Source organism: Alosa pseudoharengus, unplaced genomic scaffold, assembly GCF_046254945.1.
Source record: "Alosa pseudoharengus isolate Yale_2024_CS ecotype anadromous, Long Island Sound unplaced genomic scaffold, YU_APseudo_1.1 YU_APseudo_1.1_scf_10, whole genome shotgun sequence".
Lineage (NCBI taxonomy): Eukaryota > Metazoa > Chordata > Actinopteri > Clupeiformes > Clupeidae > Alosa > Alosa pseudoharengus.
Genome location: NW_027468565.1, coordinates 5,090,248 through 5,108,599, shown reverse-complemented (window position 1 = coordinate 5,108,599; position 18,352 = coordinate 5,090,248). Strand labels below are relative to the sequence as shown.

General features: G+C 44.8%; 1 protein-coding gene across 3 annotated transcripts; it reads right to left on the bottom strand.

Annotated features, from left to right (window-relative positions):
• Positions 1-4,832: 4,832 nt before the first annotated feature.
• nudt21 (nudix hydrolase 21) lies at positions 4,833-10,656 on the bottom strand. Of its 3 annotated transcripts, XM_076303758.1 has the most exons (8): positions 8,809-10,656; positions 8,372-8,572; positions 8,069-8,132; positions 7,863-7,952; positions 6,837-6,912; positions 6,596-6,710; positions 5,927-5,964; positions 4,833-5,250 (listed from the first exon to the last, which is right to left on the bottom strand). In XM_076303758.1, exons 1-7 carry the CDS (start codon positions 8,925-8,927, stop codon positions 5,943-5,945), a joined length of 687 nt encoding a protein of 228 aa, XP_076159873.1. In that variant the 5' UTR covers positions 8,928-10,656; the 3' UTR covers positions 4,833-5,250; positions 5,927-5,942. The 3 variants fall into 3 exon arrangements, with proteins under 3 accessions (XP_076159873.1, XP_076159855.1, XP_076159865.1); XM_076303740.1 differs by lacking the exon at positions 5,927-5,964 and having other exon boundaries at positions 8,809-10,652; XM_076303750.1 differs by lacking the exon at positions 4,833-5,250 and having other exon boundaries at positions 5,746-5,964; positions 8,809-10,655.
• Between the last annotated feature and the right edge of the window lie 7,696 nt (positions 10,657-18,352).

Genomic DNA, 18,352 nt, shown 5'->3' with positions numbered 1-18,352 from the left:
GTGGACTCATTCAAGTTTCTGGGCATCCATCCCAGGATCTGAAGTGGGAGTCCAACATCAACGCCATCCTTAAAAAGGCACAGCTGAGGATGTACTTCCTACGGCAACTGCGGAAGCAAGGCCTACCACAAGAGCTGTTGGTCATCTTCTACACTGCTGCCATTGAATCCATCCTCTGCACATCAAACACCATTTGGTTTGGGGCAGCCACAAAACAGGACAGTTAAAACACAATTCGGATAGCTGAAAAAATCTTTGGTGCCCCCCTGCCCTTCCACCAAGGCTTGTACTCTAGTAGGACCAGGAAGCAGCCAGAGAACATCACCAAAGACCCCACACACTCTCTTTAACCTCCTCCCCTCTGGCAAGTGCTACGCACAAAAAACAACCAGACACAAGATGGCTTCTTTCCCACTGCCATCACTCTCCTGAACTGCGGATAAGTGGGGTCATCTCCACTTTGGCCATTCACCCACTTCTCCTACACATCACATACTTATCATTCCAATATGCATCTTACACATTACATTTGCACTATTACTTTTTGCACTTTACATCCCACTTCATGTGTACTTGTCTTGATATGTCTTATTTGTACTTTTGTATATTATGTTGATATGTGCCTATATGTATATTATTGTCTCTATTGTACAGTATGTCTATATTACTATTTGTCTACTGAATGTAAAAGTTACTACTACATGTCTATTTGTTTCTACTACATGCCTATTTGTTGAATGTATAGAGTTAACACCTACCGAAGTCAAATTCCTTGTGTACGTATACTTGGCCAATAAAACTGATGCTGATATTTAATCTATTATTATTACACAGCTCTTCATAATGCTGCAGAATGCTCCATTCACTTGAATGGGCCTTCCCAATGTTCTGTGGTCTGCTAATTCTCAATAACAGACCGCTGTCAATGAAAATGGGCTTTGTGCTTCTATTTCACGTCTTTCATATCACTACGCAAGGACTGGAACTTCATTCAAAAGTGAAAGCAGACGGTTGATCAGCTGTGTTCTAAAGAATGTTGGATTCAAGTTCAGCGTGTGCTGTTGTCGAACTATTTGTTTCTCACCAAAAGCCACGATGAAACGGTAACAAATAGGCTATAGCCTAGGCTATGTAGGCTAAAGAGTCACATCGTGGGGAGTTTATTGTTTCGTTTTGGCAAGTAGTCGTGTAATAAGTGGGATGATGTATAGAACGGCGGTCATTATTGGGAAAATAAGTCCCTTCAGGGCGGAACAAGATTTGGTTCGCCCTGTCGGGACTAATTTTCCCAATAATGACCGGCGTTCTATACATTATCCCTTACTTATGACCACCGGTTAGATAGCGATTAATGGGTGTCGATCGTTTGATCGAGCCTTAATCCATGACGTGTTTCAGGTTGGAAAAAATTCACAGAGTGTCTCAATCATAATTGTTACAGTTGTTATAACAGGTTTATTCACCACGAGATTATGGTTTACCCCTCAGTTTCTGTATTTACACTCTCAATTCCTGAATCTGCGCTCGCATAATTAAGGAAACTGACTGCATAGGCAAGAACTGAATTTAAAATAGATTTTTGTTAAGTATGTGACTTGTAGACTAATGCATTGAAAACCAGATTTTTTGTTCTAGTGTTAAGTTATAAAGATGTAGAGGTGTTTTAAATTAATAAGTTAGCTTTAATTCTTAAAAATAGTAATTATTTCACTTTTTACCGTTATGGCACAGTGTTGCCTTGAGGCAACAAATCTTAAAGATATATACAGCGGGGAAAATAAGTATTGAACACGTCAACACGTCACGTCCAAACATTAATGTCTAAAAGTAGAGTTATGAGTAAAAAAGTGGAATGGCACAGGGAAAAAGTATTGAACACACTAAGAAAAAGCAGTACACAAAGGCAAGGAATGGCAAGGAACAAACTGAAATCTATAAGTATTTAGAGAAATTATCCCTCCTATCTGTGCAAATTGATATAAACTGGGTTAGTACATACTGGTGGGCTATAAAAAGGTTTTTTGTTACCAAGGTGTCACACAAGAAACATTTCATGATGGGCAAAAGCAAAGAGCCCTCCCAAGACCTTTGCAACCTTATTGTTGCAAAACATATCAATGGAACTGGTTACAGATGCACTTCAAAACTTCTGAATCATCCAGCAAGCAGTATTGGAGCCATTATCTGCAAGTGGAAGGAACATCAATGCATCATCAACTGGCCATGCACAGGATCTCCTTGCAAGATTTCTGACCAGGAAGTCAGAAGGATAGTCAGAAGTGTAGCCGAAGATCGATCCAAGGACCACTCAGAGAAAGCTCCAGAAAGACTTGGAGGCAGCAGGTACAATTTTTACAGAGAAAATCATAGGTAATGCACTCCACCACCATGGCCTCTACGCACGCTCATCCCGCATGACTCTTTTGCTGAAGAAAAACATGTCAAACCTCGTTGAAAGTTTGCTACACAACATTTGGACAATCCTATGCAATACTGAGAGAATGTATTCTGGTTAAAAATGAAACTTTTCGGATGTCATACTACACACCATATTTGGAGGAGAAATGGCACTGTGCATCACCCTAAAAATACCCTACCAACAGTGAGGTTTGGAGGTGGTGGCATCATGGTGTGGGCTGTTTTTCATCTCATGGTACTAGCAGACTTCATACAGTTGAAGGAATGATGAATGGAGTCATTTTTTTCTGGGAGAATCTTTACATCCACCAGGATGATGAGGATGAGACATGGCTAGACCTTCCAGCAGGACAATGATCGATCCTAACCATTCAGCAAAGGAAACTCTCCATTGGTTTCAGAGAAAGGAAATCAAGGCCCTGACTTCAATTCAATTGAACAGTTTTGGAAGTTAACTAAAGATCAGGATTTACAAGAGGGACCCCTGAAATCTTCAATATTAAAGGACTATCTGTTTAAAAGAATGGGCCAAACTCACACCAGAATACTCTGACTGATTCGTTTCATCATACAGGAAATACCTTGAAGCTGTCATTACGAATAAAGGCTTTTCCACAAAGTATTTAAGAAATTTCAGCAGGCGTGTTCAATACTTTTTTCCTGTGTCATTCTACTTTATTGCACATAACTCTACCTATGGACTTTAATGTTTGGATTTTTTTTATATGGGTGGATTATCTGAGTTAATACTAATGTCTGGTGAAAATGTCATGCAAATAGCCTCATTGGAAGTATACTTACTGAAAAAAATGTTGACGTGTTCAATACTTATTTTCCCCGCTGTATAGCCTACATTATAAATATTTTTTTATATATTATTTTTTTCCACAAGGATATCATAATGCATACCATAGAGGGTTAAATTAGCAAAGGGTAAAACAAAGAGGATTCCTGATAGGATAAGACTGAAGCTGGGGTGAGAAAAGGTAATGCCACAACAGCAAGTATAGGCCTACTTTAGCCCATTTATGATAAATGGACAGATATTTCCATAACCTGAAAGTTTCATTTATAACCTACACTGAGGGGAAGTTTTTAAAGACATTAAAATTAGTTTGTATTTTACATAATTTTTAAATACCATTTCTCAACAACCCTGTGCAGAAAATAGTCTGAGAATATAACTTATTTAGTGAATGATGGTTATCAGGCCACAAGAGCACCATATCTAGCCTGTACAAACAGCCATGTCTAGCCTGTCTATACTGTGTGACTAATAAAGGACAGGTTCCCTCAACTCCGCCATGATAGCGTCTACCTAGGGTAGCCGTGCTATGGTAAACCAAGCTGGTCAACCAACGCAACTACCTATGCTGCCTAGAGCCCCCAGGGGGGGCTATTTTCTGGCAACTCTCCCCCACTTGCTCCTAAGCTTCCAGGGACCCTCTGGGCAGCTATTTTATAAATTTAGAAAATTTGTAGCCTTTTTTATGGGCAGCTATTTTATCCATTTTGACCATTTTTAGCCTTTTTTGCCATTTCCCCCCCACTTGCTCCTAAGCTTCTAAGGCTGCCTGAGAGCCCTCACCAGGGCTGGGAGAGCCCTGCTGAGACCCCCTGGCCCTCTGGGCAGCACCGGCTATTTATCCAATGGCTTATTTTGTGAGTTTTGAGCATTTCACAAAATGGTTGATGTAAATAGGAGTATGGGCTGGGCAGAGTTGCATGATAGCTATTCAACACTGCAACAATTTGCCAATTCATGTTTTTATAGTTTTGGTATAATCTTCAAATTAATGTTGATGGTATGGCCATCATTTTGAACAAATCTCCTCATTGCCTCTAAGAGGTTATGATGCACAAAATGTCATTCTAGAGTGCCTATAAAAAGTCTTCAGCCCCATGCTAAAGTTGACTAAAAAGAGGCCTTAATTAAAAAATTAGGAAAAATACAACCTTTAAGGACACCAATTTTCTTTGAATGAATAATGTATCGTAAATAAATAATTGTTCATTAAAATACAGGCTGCATAAGTATTAATACCCCTATGTTAAATTCCCATAGAAGCAGGCAGATTTTTATTTTTTAAGGCCAGTTATTTCATGGATCCAGAGTACTATACATCCTGATAAAGTTCCCTTGGCGTTTGGAATTAAAATAACCCCACATCATCACATACCCTTCAACATACCTAGAGATTGGGATGGTTTTATCTCAGTTAGCCTAATAACTGGTTTGATTTGCCTTGAGAGATGATCTTATGGAAAGTACCCCATGCCAACCGTGAGATATGGTAAAGGGTATGTGATGATGTGGGGTTATTTTAATTCCAAAGGAACTTTATCAGGTAATGCTGAAAACATTGTAAACTGTTGTCTGTACATGGTGACTGTAATTGGAAATAAACAGTAACTCCCATGGAATTGTTTATTTAAAAAAAATGGAATGGCAGATGTACAAAGATGTAAAATCAAAACATTGCGGTGCACACATATTTACTACAAACATTTTATTTTCTCTTGATCAAACATAGAAATACAACAACAAATTCACAGAAACCAGATTTTAACAGACCAGATTTAAGTTTTTTTTTGTCTTTTTTTTTTTTTTTTTTAAAGAGTTGGGAGGGAAATCAATTCACATAGACTAAACTGAAAGATGAAAAAAAAAGTATGTGTAGCAGTGAGGTCCTTCCTTGGTTCCTTTCTTTTTTAGCCTCCAAGAACTCCAATGAGTTCCTCAGTACAGAAATCACTCTCCCACCACCTCTCACAGAGGTGCTCAGTTGATCCCAAACCATCTGTATACCTCAGTTGTAAATGAAGTTAAACCTGTGGAGAAAACAAACAAACATCACCACTGAGAATGACATGGGACTACATTCTTCCAGCAAAAAGTTCATGCCCAACTCAGAATACATCAGATGTTGGTATTGGTTGGTGCTCGCATCAAGGGCTTGTGGTCTGTCTAGTTATGTTGCTGATCGGATAAATGGCCACAGCAACCATGAAGAATGAGTGAAGAATTTGTTGGTAGTTGGTATTTGTGGGGCCCACAGGGCTTGCGTTTGTTTTGTTTTGTTGCCGATCAGATCATAAACAGTTGCAGCAACAAAGGGGATTGACTGAAGAATTTGTTGATATTTGTGGGTGCCCGCATCAAGGGTTTGTGGTCATGTTGCTGATCGGATCATAAACAGCCACAGCAATGAAGACGAATGACCGAAGAATTGGTTGGTTTTGTTGATAGAGAACCCATCGTGAGTGTAGAGGGGGGGTGGGTCTGAGACGTGAGACACCACTGTTGAGCCTTCTGGGGGTGTGGTGGGCCTAATTCAATGAAACACTGACGAAGGAAAGTGCCTGCTTGATAACCCCCCGTGAAATGCTCTTGAAGGCTGCTCTGTTGGCGATGTTTTTTGGCCCACAAAGGTTGCTTTGTTGGTGATTTTGTTTTTGATGGTAAATAGGCTTGGTTGTTGATTGGCTGCTGTGGGAAATCCCCTACCTATAGCATAAGGAATTTAACACAGCTCCTGTGTATATCTGAAATTACAACAGCACACAAAGATTCTCACTGTACAATAAAATCTGCCCAGTAACACAAATACACTTAACTTACACGCATAAATATAGTTTCCCCTTCATGTTTGGCAACATCAATCAGTCAGGGAAGGGACTGACCCATTCCACACAAACAACTTAACAAAATATGATAACCAAATTTGGGGATTAAAGTTTTGCAGCAGTAGCTATAGAATGCAGATAGACCATAAAGGAGAATTCCAGTGATTTTTCCCACAGATTTCTGTTTCCAGAGGTCACCGAGTACCGAGTGTCGGCACAAAAAAAAAACAATCAGTTCTACCTAGCTTGAGTTGCTGCTAGAGCTGCCAGGCAGCTACTGTGCTACACTCTGGGGGCATGCTCATGAGCCCATATGTTCATGCCCCAGAGTGTAGCACTGTAGCTGCCTGGCAGCTCAGCAACAACTCGAGCTAGGTAGAACTGATTGGTTTCCTTCTTTTTTCGTACCGATAATACCCGGTGACCTCGAGAAACAGTGATTCCTGTAAAAAAATGCCGGAAATTCTCCTTTAAGGATTAGGTTTGTAACCCCGGGAAGGTTACACATTAAGGTAACAATGATCAGTTAGACATGAGAGCACAGTCCTACCTGCTTAACAGCTGTGGGAGACTGGAGATGATGGGTCCATAGCCTGGAGCATTGTCGTACAGTTCAAACAGAGGCGCTGCCACCAGTTTGTAGTTCTTAGGTACGGCAAACAGTGCTAAAGTGCCAAAGATGGTCAAAGAAATAAAACAATTAAAGTGGTCAGTGGCAGTGCAAGCTGACCAATAGTCTCACATCTCCTCGCTTATAGTAAGCGAGAAAATATAGAAGGTCATTTTCTTACCTTTTTCCTGTAGCTGTACTAGGAACAGTTTCTTATGCTCTTTGGGCTTGGTTATATGTGCTGGAATGTAGGGGTACTGAAGAAGAAGCAATCATGTTAGTTCATCAATGCTGTTTAACCCAACCTCGAGTCAGATATAATAACACTGATAACAGATAAAACACTGCAGATGTTAAAACACATGCGAGACAACACCTACCTATACTATACTTTTGTAATGTTTATGTTGTGTCTTAGTCTGGCTTTCACCAGACCAAGCACAATCTTTTAAGACTGAACATTAGCAGAGCTGCCAACTCTCACACATTGAGAGTGAGATTCATTCATTTGATTGGCTCCACGCACTCTTATCAAATGTGTGAGGGTTGGCAGTATAATTTGTATTTTAGTATATTTAGCATATTCTTTATCTTCTACCGTCCTTATTGCTTAGTTGTGTTTTTATATTATATACTTTAATTACTCTTTCTGCTGTTAAAGAATGTGTTTGGGTTGTCTGTATGCTGCTGAGACCTTGAATTTCCCCTGGGGATCAATAAAGTATCTATCTATCTATCTATCTATCTATCTATCTATCTATTAGTGTGGGGAGTCCGCTATGTATTTTCTACTGCACAAGAGACGTGATCGGCGGGCATAGTTCAAATGACTCTGTACGCAATTGGATAGTCATTCACCAATCTGACCAACGACCAGTGACGTTTACAGAGCGACTCGAAAACTCCAGGCTCTCCCGCTATCGTCATAGTTTTAAACCTGCCAATTGCGCGCCAGGTGGATAAGCCAGTTTGTTTGTAACGGAAGCAGGAGAAAGAGATGTACAAGTTTCCAGCCTGAGCTGCAGGGTGGAAAAGAAACCGCCATCAGATCAGACTGGGTTCACCCAGCCTAGTTGTGTCTACCAGTCACAGAAACCTTACTAGATACATGATGAACATTTTAAAATAATTGGTACATTTCCTTTTTTCCACAAAGGTCAAGCTTAATGATCTGTTGCCATATTTGTAAAAAAAAAATGGAACTGACCTGTGGGGGCTCAAAATTTGGCCTCCACCAATTTCCAATGCAGTCATCAATCACCCAGTCTTGCTTTACTCCATCTTGCCTCCCCAAAATCTAACAAAGACAAGAAGACAGTTGAGTGTGAATTGTCATATTCCTACCTTACTGAGATGTTAGACATGCCGTGCAACTTTGCAATGATGATGAGAATATAAAAGCTGTAATTGTACCTCGGTCATCAAACGTTTTAGACCTTCCACTTCATCTTCACCTGGATTCAACTCTCCACCTGGCCTGCAGATACACAAGTCATACGTACGTGTAAATATGTATAGTATCTATGTTTGCAAACAGTGATAAGCGCCAATTCGTCTAGTGTTAGTACTCAAAATGTTTGCAATGGAATCGAATGAATGAATGAATGTGTGAATTGATTCGCGCAGCTGGGATGAACTCATTTAAACCATTGAAGAAACTCGCATGCTTCTTTATGAATTAGGCCACACCTCTAGGAAGCAAACGAAATTACTTACAGTTTAAAGAAAGTAGTTCCAAGCTGCAACAAGAGAACGTGAGGCAATCTGTGTTCGTGTACAATGAGGACTCCCTCCACTGTCCGCCTCATTCCAATCTTCTCGAATTCTTCGCGCATTCGCTGGAACCGAGCAGCTACAGAGCTGTCTTTCTCATACAACGGTTCTTTTGTGCCAAATGTGTAATTCGTAAGCGGGTACCTGAAAGAGTAAACGAAATAAAACTGGTATGAAAAACGTAAGAGGGACAATTACGTAACTAACGTTAACTAACGTGTGAATGAGTCTTTGTCAATACATCTAAGTTAACAAGCTAGCCTATCGGCTAACAGAAGCCAACTTGCAAATGTTGCAATGCTAGCTGGCGACATGAAAAAACTACACAATCATGTAATTACTTTGGGACATGGTTTAATGTTTTGATCAACAGTACTTACAGGTTGATGGTTCTCTCTAGGGTAAGAGGTTTGGCCGGCGGACTGATGTATTTATTCCCGAATTGATTGACTCCACGGGGCCAACCGGTTGATGATCGGTTGGGTGGAACGACCGACATAGTTGAGGCACAATTATTTATACTTATGTGTAATCTATGATATGCACTCAAGAATTACAGTAGAAATGCAAACTACTCTAATAATCCTTTTAAAAGTGGAGGTTGTATTATCGTGCAAGAAAACGCACTGCTCCACTTGAAACTACATCCGGGTTATTCAAGCGCGATTATAAATTTTACCAGAGCCCGTCTACCATAGACAGTAAAGCCGTCTACGGACATTCTCTGGTTTTACGACCGTTCTGCGACACACATTGTAGCTTTACGACAATCAGAGTGATAGAGAAAACACCATAGATATTAATTTCTATGCACAACCAGAGAATGTCTACAACCAGAGTCCGTCTACAGTGTAACAGAATAAAGATGACATTAACACAAATATCATGATGTGAGAGAAGAGAGAACAACTGAACTTGATTCCATGTTCAAATCTTTGTCCCAAGCGATGTATCATGGGTCTGCTGCTTGTTCATTTAAAGCAACACCAAAGAGTTTTTTCTACCTTAAAATAATGTTTCCAAAATCGTTTCAGTGGTTCATCAACTCGTAACAGGGTGAACGGCACTTCTGTATTCGCTTCGCAGCCCTCTATCGGCTATAACCGCACTATGTAAGTTTGCCAGATCGGGTAGCGGATCTGTAGTTCGATGGAATGACACATAAGAAACTACAAATGTGACTTGCATCTGATGTCGCAATACATCGTACTTTCATAAAATCATGCCACATATTCTACCTTGTCTGTGGACATTGTTATTTCCAAAGCCAGTGCTGGATAAACAAATAGTGCGGGCGACAGAGGAAAAGTTCTTTGGTGTTGCTTTAAAGGAACAGTGTACAGGGCTCTCAAGTTTTGAGGACAGGCAAGAGTGACATTCCCTGTCGACAATCCCCCGCCAAGTCATATCAAGTCAAGACCTAGAGAGCGCTGAAATGTGGTCAGTTCAAAGATGCTTGTTATCTGGTAGAAAAAGAAAAGAATAATCTAGCCTTTGTAACTTTGTGTCAGTACATCACACAGTTATTCTAATTGTTTTCCAACAGTGTCTCAGCTTTCCAAAAGAGAGCAGGCATTTGATTATTGGCTAAAGTATGTAGGAGCAATGCCCTCCTAAGTCAAAATGGGGCAAAACATTTATAATTGCTCAGATTTGCAAAAGAAAAGATTTGACACATGGCACTGACAATTCAATAATGGGCCTTTTCACCACCTCTGAGCATCCACTAACCTGGACCTTTTAGAGGCTTTCTCAGGGTGAATGAGAGGATGCTTAATTGCTTTTTACCTGACATTTTTTAATACAGATGCAATGATTAATGCATCCATGGCCAGGATATAATTATATAATATGACATGATTTTAAAAGTGACCTATAACAATAGGCTATGCAATACACTTTAATTTGTTTAGTGCTAATAAAATGATTAAGCCTATTTGGAGAGAGGGATGTTTAGAATGTGACAATATGTCGGTCATCGTGTGAACGAAAGTATGACTATAGGCTACTTGTTCTGAGCAAGTGTTGTCAATGAACAGGCTGTGAATCTGTTGGCTAAGTTACAGACAGTCATGAACAACTGATGCTAATTATCTGGGAAACATTCTCTATAGCAGCAGTCACGTTGTCATTGTTTGTGTAAAAACAAGTTGTGGATTTGTTGTAACATCAAAAGATGACTTACTCTGTGCTGAAACCATGAACTGATGCTCGAAGCTCCAAGGTGAACGAAACTTGGAAGAAGTAAGTAGGCTAACAGGTTCACGTTCAATAATTCACGTTCAACAATTCCAGGATACACGTTTTTCATTGGTTGTTGCGTTAAATCTTACCCAGATACAATAGAGCTATTTTCTGATTGGCTATTGTGTAGCCCTGTCGTTATTTTTGATTGGCTGATAAGTGGCAGGCTCAACTCTTGGAGACGCGCTTGTGCCATAGTGAGAGCGGCGCAGCCAGAGACATTTTGGGCGCTGCTGCAGCATATTAAATATAAATAGTTTTTCTGCGTGAGAAATACAATGTGTGGCGGGAGAGCGTGACAAAAGACTGAAATGAGTGACTGTCACGCTCAATGCGTGACACTTGAGAGCCCTGAGTGTACTTTTCATAGGCAGATAAAGTTGCATTACGGGGATGCCCAATTTCTTCCCCATCAAGAGCCAAAAATGAATCAGGGAGGGTCACGGGCCAAATCTAAATGTTCAAGTCGTGGACCATTACATTGAAATTAATTGCATGTGTGTAAAATGTACATTGTATAAAATCTTTGCACTGTGTTTACAGTACTTTTATTAATACTGTACTCTATACTCATTGAACATCTACATGGCTGTTTTAATTAGTAGAAATATACGGTGTATCTGAAGCAGGGATGGGCAGTATTTCTAATACAAGTAGGCCTTAATTAACTTACTTTCATAGCCTAGGTAGGTTAGCAACACCAGATTGAGAAATGCAAGTAAGCAGATCTTTAACGTTAGCCTTCTATTTATTGTCATCAAAACTGCAGAGGAACGAACACGTTATAGGGCAGTCCAGACATCTCAAAAGTCATTTCAGGGAGGTATCAAGAAGCCCTGTATATATATAATAAATAAATACATAAATACTATAAAGTCAGTACACCAAATAAGTGGGCTAATTGTGAAAATAAAATATGTAGATCTTGCAGTTTGGTCTTTTCATGTAGCCTTGGCAACTAGCCATCTAGTATAGGCCTGAATAATATGCACATGAATTGACACTAGTTTTGCAATCATTTAACCCACCATGGGCAATGCTAACACTGTTACAAACAGTGCAGCATGCAAAACTAGGCCTATCATTATTTTTTACTCTTATAAACAAGGGTACACTTTGAAATGGGTCTTACATTTTCCTTTTTGGGGGGCACTGACTCTGCCGTGACTCTCCTGTTCCTAGATACACTGAACTAATTTAGTTCGGGAGAAAAGAGATAAAAAGCCCGCCTACACTGAAAACTGATTGGTTGATTTAGCGAAACAGGCCAATCAGGATGCTCTCTGTCTTGGATGCGCTCAGACACACATGCACCACCCCTCTCTCTCCCCCCTGTTGTGTGCGCGCTACACTCACGGTACCGATCCACTTGCACGACATGTCATATGCATGGAGTCGCGCTGCCTCCCCTCCTTCAGTCGTGTTGGGGCATTTTGTTTAAAATGTCAGTTATGATGAATGAACAGTTTGTAACGATTTGATAGCGAACCACACAGTTGTCCAATCAAAAGGTTTATTCACTGGGAACGAGAGCCGGGACACAGATAGACACAGAACACAATGCAAACAGGGCAGGTCAAGCACGCACACACACTACACATACAGGGGAGGACGCAGCCTCCCACACAAAAAGGATCACACACGAGGGAGAACTAAAAGGGAAACATGTTACAATAAAGACGCTAACATTGCACACAAAACTAAGGAGAATAACGACATAAACCCCCCAAATGTTCGCTCTCGTATCCCAGGATCCCCTGCGCGGGAGAACGCTAACACTGTCTTTTGCGCCGACGTTACATAGCTCCCCCAACAAGCCATTGCCGTCCTCGGCAATGACCACGAGGTAGCCACATGCTAACGTCGGCGCGCGTCGCCCGGCACTCAGTTCAGTGCGACAGCACCGCCAACTCACGTGGGGTGCACGCGCCGCAGGAGCTCACTCAACGGGGTGCCACGCTGCTAGCAATCCAGTTTGGGCGTGCTAGCAGCCACGTGGCCGACCCCGCTCGTCACCAGCTCCCTCTCAACAGCCGCCCTCAGGCTGCCCTTTCCGCGGCGTGTCACCACGGCACTCCTCCTCTCCAGACGGGGCCCTAGGTGGCCTTACAACCGTCGACACTGTACCAAGCACCGGGGTTCGAGGGGGGCCAGATGAAGCTGCACCAACGCCACTCCGCTCCGTCGAGTCGCCGACCAGGACAGACAGGCACCGACTACACAGCAACCGGACCGCGCTGAGCTCTCCCGCTGCAGCTACCGTCTTCGGCGTCCCTCCTCGTGTTGCCATCTCGCAGAGCCGTACTGCTCTGTTCCCCGCCCGTTCCACTCCTTCGCGGCCTCGGCGAAGGCACGACCCCCGAGATGGTCGTGTTATCGAACTCCACACACAAACTTTTTCAAAAGGCGCCGGCCAACAGGCCAACTAGAACGGGCGCCCACACAGCACGGTGCCTCTCACACGCACCCAAAAGTTTTTTTTTTAAAGTTCAGAGGGCATTTCCGTCAAACCTGCCCCACCGTCGTGAGTTCGCTGCCCTCAGCGGCTCCGCCAACCGTCCATCGTCTAGGAACCTCTTCCTCGCCGCACTCCCTCGGCTCTCCTCACGCGTCGCGGCTCGCCGTGGAGTCAGCACCCAGGCCAGCGTCATCTTCTCCGCGACCACTTCATCTGGCCAGATCTCCTCCCATGGCAGCAGGCAGGTCTCGGCGATAGCTCCTCTCCTCCGGCGGCGGTAACGATAGAAGGCCTCAAGCTCTTTAGTAGCCCTTACAAGGGCTCTCTCTGGATCCTCTTGCGTGGGCCTCCACCCAGCGGTGAGGTCTCCCGCTCCCAGCTTCTCTCGCTGAGCGGAGGCCATGTTCGAATCCCACTTCTGACACCAATGTAACGATTTGATAGCGAACCACACACAGTTGTCCAATCAAAAGGTTTATTCACTGGGAACGAGAGCCGGGACACAGATAGACACAGAACACAATGCAAACAGGGCAGGTCAAGCACGCACACACACTACACATACAGGGGAGGACGCAGCCTCCCACACAAAAAGGATCACACACGAGGGAGAACTAAAAGGGAAACATGTTACAATAAAGACGCTAACATTGCACACAAAACTAAGGAGAATAACGACATAAACCCCCCAAATGTTCGCTCTCGTATCCCAGGATCCCCTGCGCGGGAGAACGCTAACACTGTCTTTTGCGCCGACGTTACAAGTTGATGAATATTCAACTTCGAAATGTTGTAGGGCCTACCGTTAACAGTAAAAAGAATTAGGCCTGTTGATTGTTGGTTTTTGCATGATTTAAAAAAAACATCCCCCCCTCTGTTTTTTTGACAAATCGCACCCTGATGGTAAGTATTAGCTACGAGCTAGCACTACACTTGTCCTCAACATTGGGGTATTGGAAACAAATTAGATTGGTAATGTACATAGTTTCGACATCAGTCAGTTACATATAGGCCTACATATTTCTTCATAACCGTTGTGTTAGTAAAATGATTTAATGTCATGTGAACTAATAACTAGATGTAACGTGTGACTACTAGCTAGCTCTCTTTCCCATTAGAATCAATTATATAATGCTAACATTAGCTTGTTTTCCACTAAAACGGGGCGTGAAGCAGATAAATGTATCTTTATGACATTGCACCTTTAGTACATATGGCAGAACGACAGCGAACCTGTGTTATGCCTAAACAAAATATCTACATTGCATCTCCTGTCAAAGAAATATGAGTTGAGGGAGAAATTGGTTACAATTCATTTTTGGAGAAATACCAGAACACTATGGTACCAAATTAGTGTTGCGCTCGGTGCATTTCGGAGATGATAAAGTTCTCTTTCAGTCAAACTACTCGGCGTTAACCAATGGGAATACATTCCACGATCACATGATCGCACTGAAGTCCTCTTATAGGTCCTGCTAAGGTTCTGTTGGCGCGAAACAGCTCGGCTATAATATGCCACCGCGGCCAACAACAATCACTTTCATTCTTCAGCGACGTCGCTAAGAAGTTCCACAAGAAAGGAAATCAGTCTTGCGAGCAAGAGGGAAGCAGATGTCGGGGGAGGAGAAGACAGAACGGGGGAGACAGCAGGTGTCATCGGCTTCAACCTTTTTTCCAGAGGAGGAAGACCGCCGACTCTCTCTTTTCTATACCTCTCTCTATTTTCTCGCTTTTCTGTCTTGCACTTTCAATAAAGGTTCTTTAAACAATTTCTAAAAAGCATGTCTGAGTGGTGGCCGCCCAGATGCGGAGGTGTGTTCGGAGCTGCGGGATGCCCACACCCGGTCCCTGCTCTGGACCCACACCCGGTCTGCATAAGCTGCCTGGGTGTCGACCATGCATGGGCAGCGTTGGCGGTCCCCGAATCCTGCCCCCACTGTGAGAGGTTGGGGCTGAAAGCTGTCATATACTGGGCACGTGTGCTTGAGGAAATGGCAGCCAACGGCCCCCCTCCCAGCTTGCCCTTGGTGATGCGCGGCTGCTGGTTGAGCAGGGAGAGGCAACTTTGTCCGGGACGGCCGCAGGGTCCCCCGCTGGCATTTTTGCTCCGCAGGCAGCTCTCTGGATTCTGATGATGATGACAGGGTGTCCTTCGTCGCCTCGGAGAGCTGCTCGCTGGAACAGCAGGGCCCAGTCGAGAGCGCAGGGGATGATGCTCCACCGGAGTCTTCCCCCCTCTCCCGGGAGCTGGCCACTGTCCTTGAGCACGCCACAAAGCTGCTCGGAATTCAGTGGCCGGAGCAGCCGGAGTGCCAGGGCTCCTTAATGGACAGGTCATACTACGAGCACCGTCCAGAGAAAAGGTCTCTCCCCCTCCCAGCCTTGCCCAACTTCCTGGCGGAGGTACAGAAGTCAAGAAAGCCATACTCTGGCCGGTCCCCGGTGCAGGGCTTCGTCCCCCTTTTCTGCCCTGGATGGGCGGAGGACCAGGGGCTGGCTCACCTCCCAGAGGTGGAGGAGATGCTAGCGCGTACCTTTGCCCCCAGGGAGCATCAGGCTGAGGGCCGCCTACACAACCATCAAAACCCTGTCGGGTTACGGCTGGCCAGGCATCTAAGGTGTATGTGTGGGGCAGGCTTGCCGGGCTCTTAACACGGTGGCTGGTCTCCAGGTGTACGCCGGGGAGAGTATGCGGTTGGCCGGCGAGGAGGAAGGGACCTCGACCCCACAAGCATCAAGGTGCACTGCTCTGGCGCAGAGCAGGGCGATGGGCCATTTGGTGGTGCTGGTTCGTCACCTGTGGCTCACACTGTCACAGCTGCCAGACAGGGAGAAGATCCCGGTGCTTGACGCGCCACTGACCCCCTCGGGATTGTTCGGGCCAACATGAGGGAGCGTTTTGAAGCAGCACAAAAGAGCGCGGACGCGCTGAAAACCTTTCTGCCTCGGCGAGAGGAAATCTCCCGCCCTGCTGCACAAGTGGCGACAATGGCCACGCACCGTGTGCGGGCAAGGCACAGGCGTGCACCACACCCGCAGCGGCAGCAGCAACAACAGCGGCAGCAGCAGGGACCGTCCGGCTGCAGAGATGCACCTTCCAGCCGCGGCAGGATGGGCAGTCAAGGCGAGGCTGGAAGCGGGGCAGGGAGCAGTCCACTTCACACCCAGCCCCCACCGGCCAACCCCTGGCGAGTTGAGGGTTAGGACAGTCACAGAAGGTTGGCGAGCCGTTCTCCAAGCACGCCAGGGTTCTCCCAAGTGACAGTTTGTGTGCAGTTGCACTGTTGTGTCCACAAGCACTTGTTAACAAACAAATGAAAAAATAAATACTCACGCCCGCGCAGACAATCCCCTACCTGGGACTGGAGCTTGATGCGGTGGGCATGACAGTGAAATTGTCTCAGGCACGTCAGGCAGGCCTTCAGCACTGCATTAGCAGTTTTCGGCGAGACACTATGGTCACCGTGCGCCAATGCCTGCGCCTTCTGGGGCTGATGGCGGTGGCTTCACATGCGGTTCCCCTTGGCCTTCTCCACATGCGAGATCTCCAAGCATGGTTTGCAGCGCTCCGCGCACATCCTGTCAGGGACAGACACAAGCACGTTCGAGTAGATTGGGGATGCTGGAGAGCTCTTGCCTATTGGCGCACCCCCCGAGAACCTCTCAGTCGGGGCCCCGCTGGTGAGAGTAGCCCACAGACAGGTTGTGACTACAGATGCCAGCCTCCTTGGCTGGGGAGGGGTATGCGACAGGCGAGCGATCAGGGGGACATGGAACAGACAGCTACAGTGGCTGCACACAAATCCTCTGTAAATATGTATTTGATAGAAAAGGAACGTTTTTTGCTAAAATGACACAGTTTTTACCAGAAATGTCCCCATAGCATAGCAAAAAGTGTGTAAAAATGTGCCATTTTGGAATACGGCGGCCATATTGGATTTTTGGACAAAATTCAACATGCCCCAAGTTTTAATCTGTTCCAATAGGAGTTCTGACCAGGAATCCATGGAGAAAACTTTGACCAAAAAATATGCCTAATGTTTCCAGCAGATGACCTGTCTAACTGGTTTCGGGCCAGTGTGCCAGGGGCTTAGGGTGGGACAGCTGAGCCTCCAACCAGCCGGTTCCCATTTTTGGGAACTAGGCTTGCCATCAGGACTCCCTCCAGGAAGAGATGTGGCTCCAGGCGTCGGCCAGTCCAGTCGCCCGACGCCACGCCTCCTGTGGCCAGCCCTGAGGTGCCTGCTCCTGTGCCCGCAGCCGAGTCCGCTCCTGTGCCGTGGATGACAGTGGATGACAGTCATTGTCAAAGATGTTAATTAGTTTGTTCAGGGTCCTTTTGTCTGATATTGAAGTGATGCACTCCAGTTCAGCTCCCACGACAGAGCCAGCTTTCCTTACCAGCCTGTCTAGTCGCCCAGCATCCCTCTTCCTAGTGCTTCCTCCCCAGCATACCACAGCATAGAAGAGGATGCTGGGAACAACAGACTGGTAAAATATCCAGAGGAGCTTGCTGCAGACTTTGATGGACTGCAACCTCCTCAGGAAGTACAGCTCCGCCCTTTCTATATATAAGTATGTACTTTTTTGATCCCGTGAGGGAAATTTGGTCTCTGCATTTAACCCAATCGGTGAATTAGTGAAACACAAACAGCACACAGTGAGGTGAAGCACACACTAATCCTGGCGCAGTGAGCTGCCTGCTACAACGGCGGCGCTCGGGGAGCAGTGAGGGGTTAAGTGCCTTGCTCAAGGGCACTTCAGCCGCGGCCCACTGGTCGGGGCTTGAACCGGCAACCCTCCGGTTACAAGTCCAGAGTGCTAACCAGTGGGCCAAGGCTGCCCACAAACTTGTACAGTGCTTCAATGTTGACTGACCAGTCCAGTTTACGGGTTCGAGTCTGGGCGTGTGCAGGGCTGAATCACGCAGGTTCAACACAACGCAGGTTACACGGGCTTAGACCTCCGGAAATCCAGCACCATCTCCTTGGTCTTTGCAGTGTTGAGTGGTTGAGTTTGCACCATTGCACAAATAGGAAATTATGGTAGAAAATCTTGTTTCTTACCAATTGTTCTTCTAAGCCATCTGATGTATCGTGCTTTTCTTTTTAAACTTTGTTCCTTTATAAATTGTGGTGTAACATTAGATGACCATAAATTTGAGCAGCGGGCACAGTCTTAGGGGCTGACACTTTTCATAAGATTTCTTCATATTGCTTCAG

Bases quoted from the DNA above. Each gene is read 5' to 3' on its own strand.
- nudt21 (XM_076303758.1), bottom strand. From the start codon at position 8,927: ATGTCGGTCGTTCCACCCAACCGATCATCAACCGGTTGGCCCCGTGGA. The intron at 8,573-8,808 runs GTAAGTACTGTT...TTACTCTTTCAG, and splicing joins CTAGAGAGAACCATCAACCT to GTACCCGCTTACGAATTACA. The intron at 6,913-7,862 runs GTCAGTTCCATT...CTTCTTCTTCAG, and splicing joins CAAATTTTGAGCCCCCACAG to TACCCCTACATTCCAGCACA.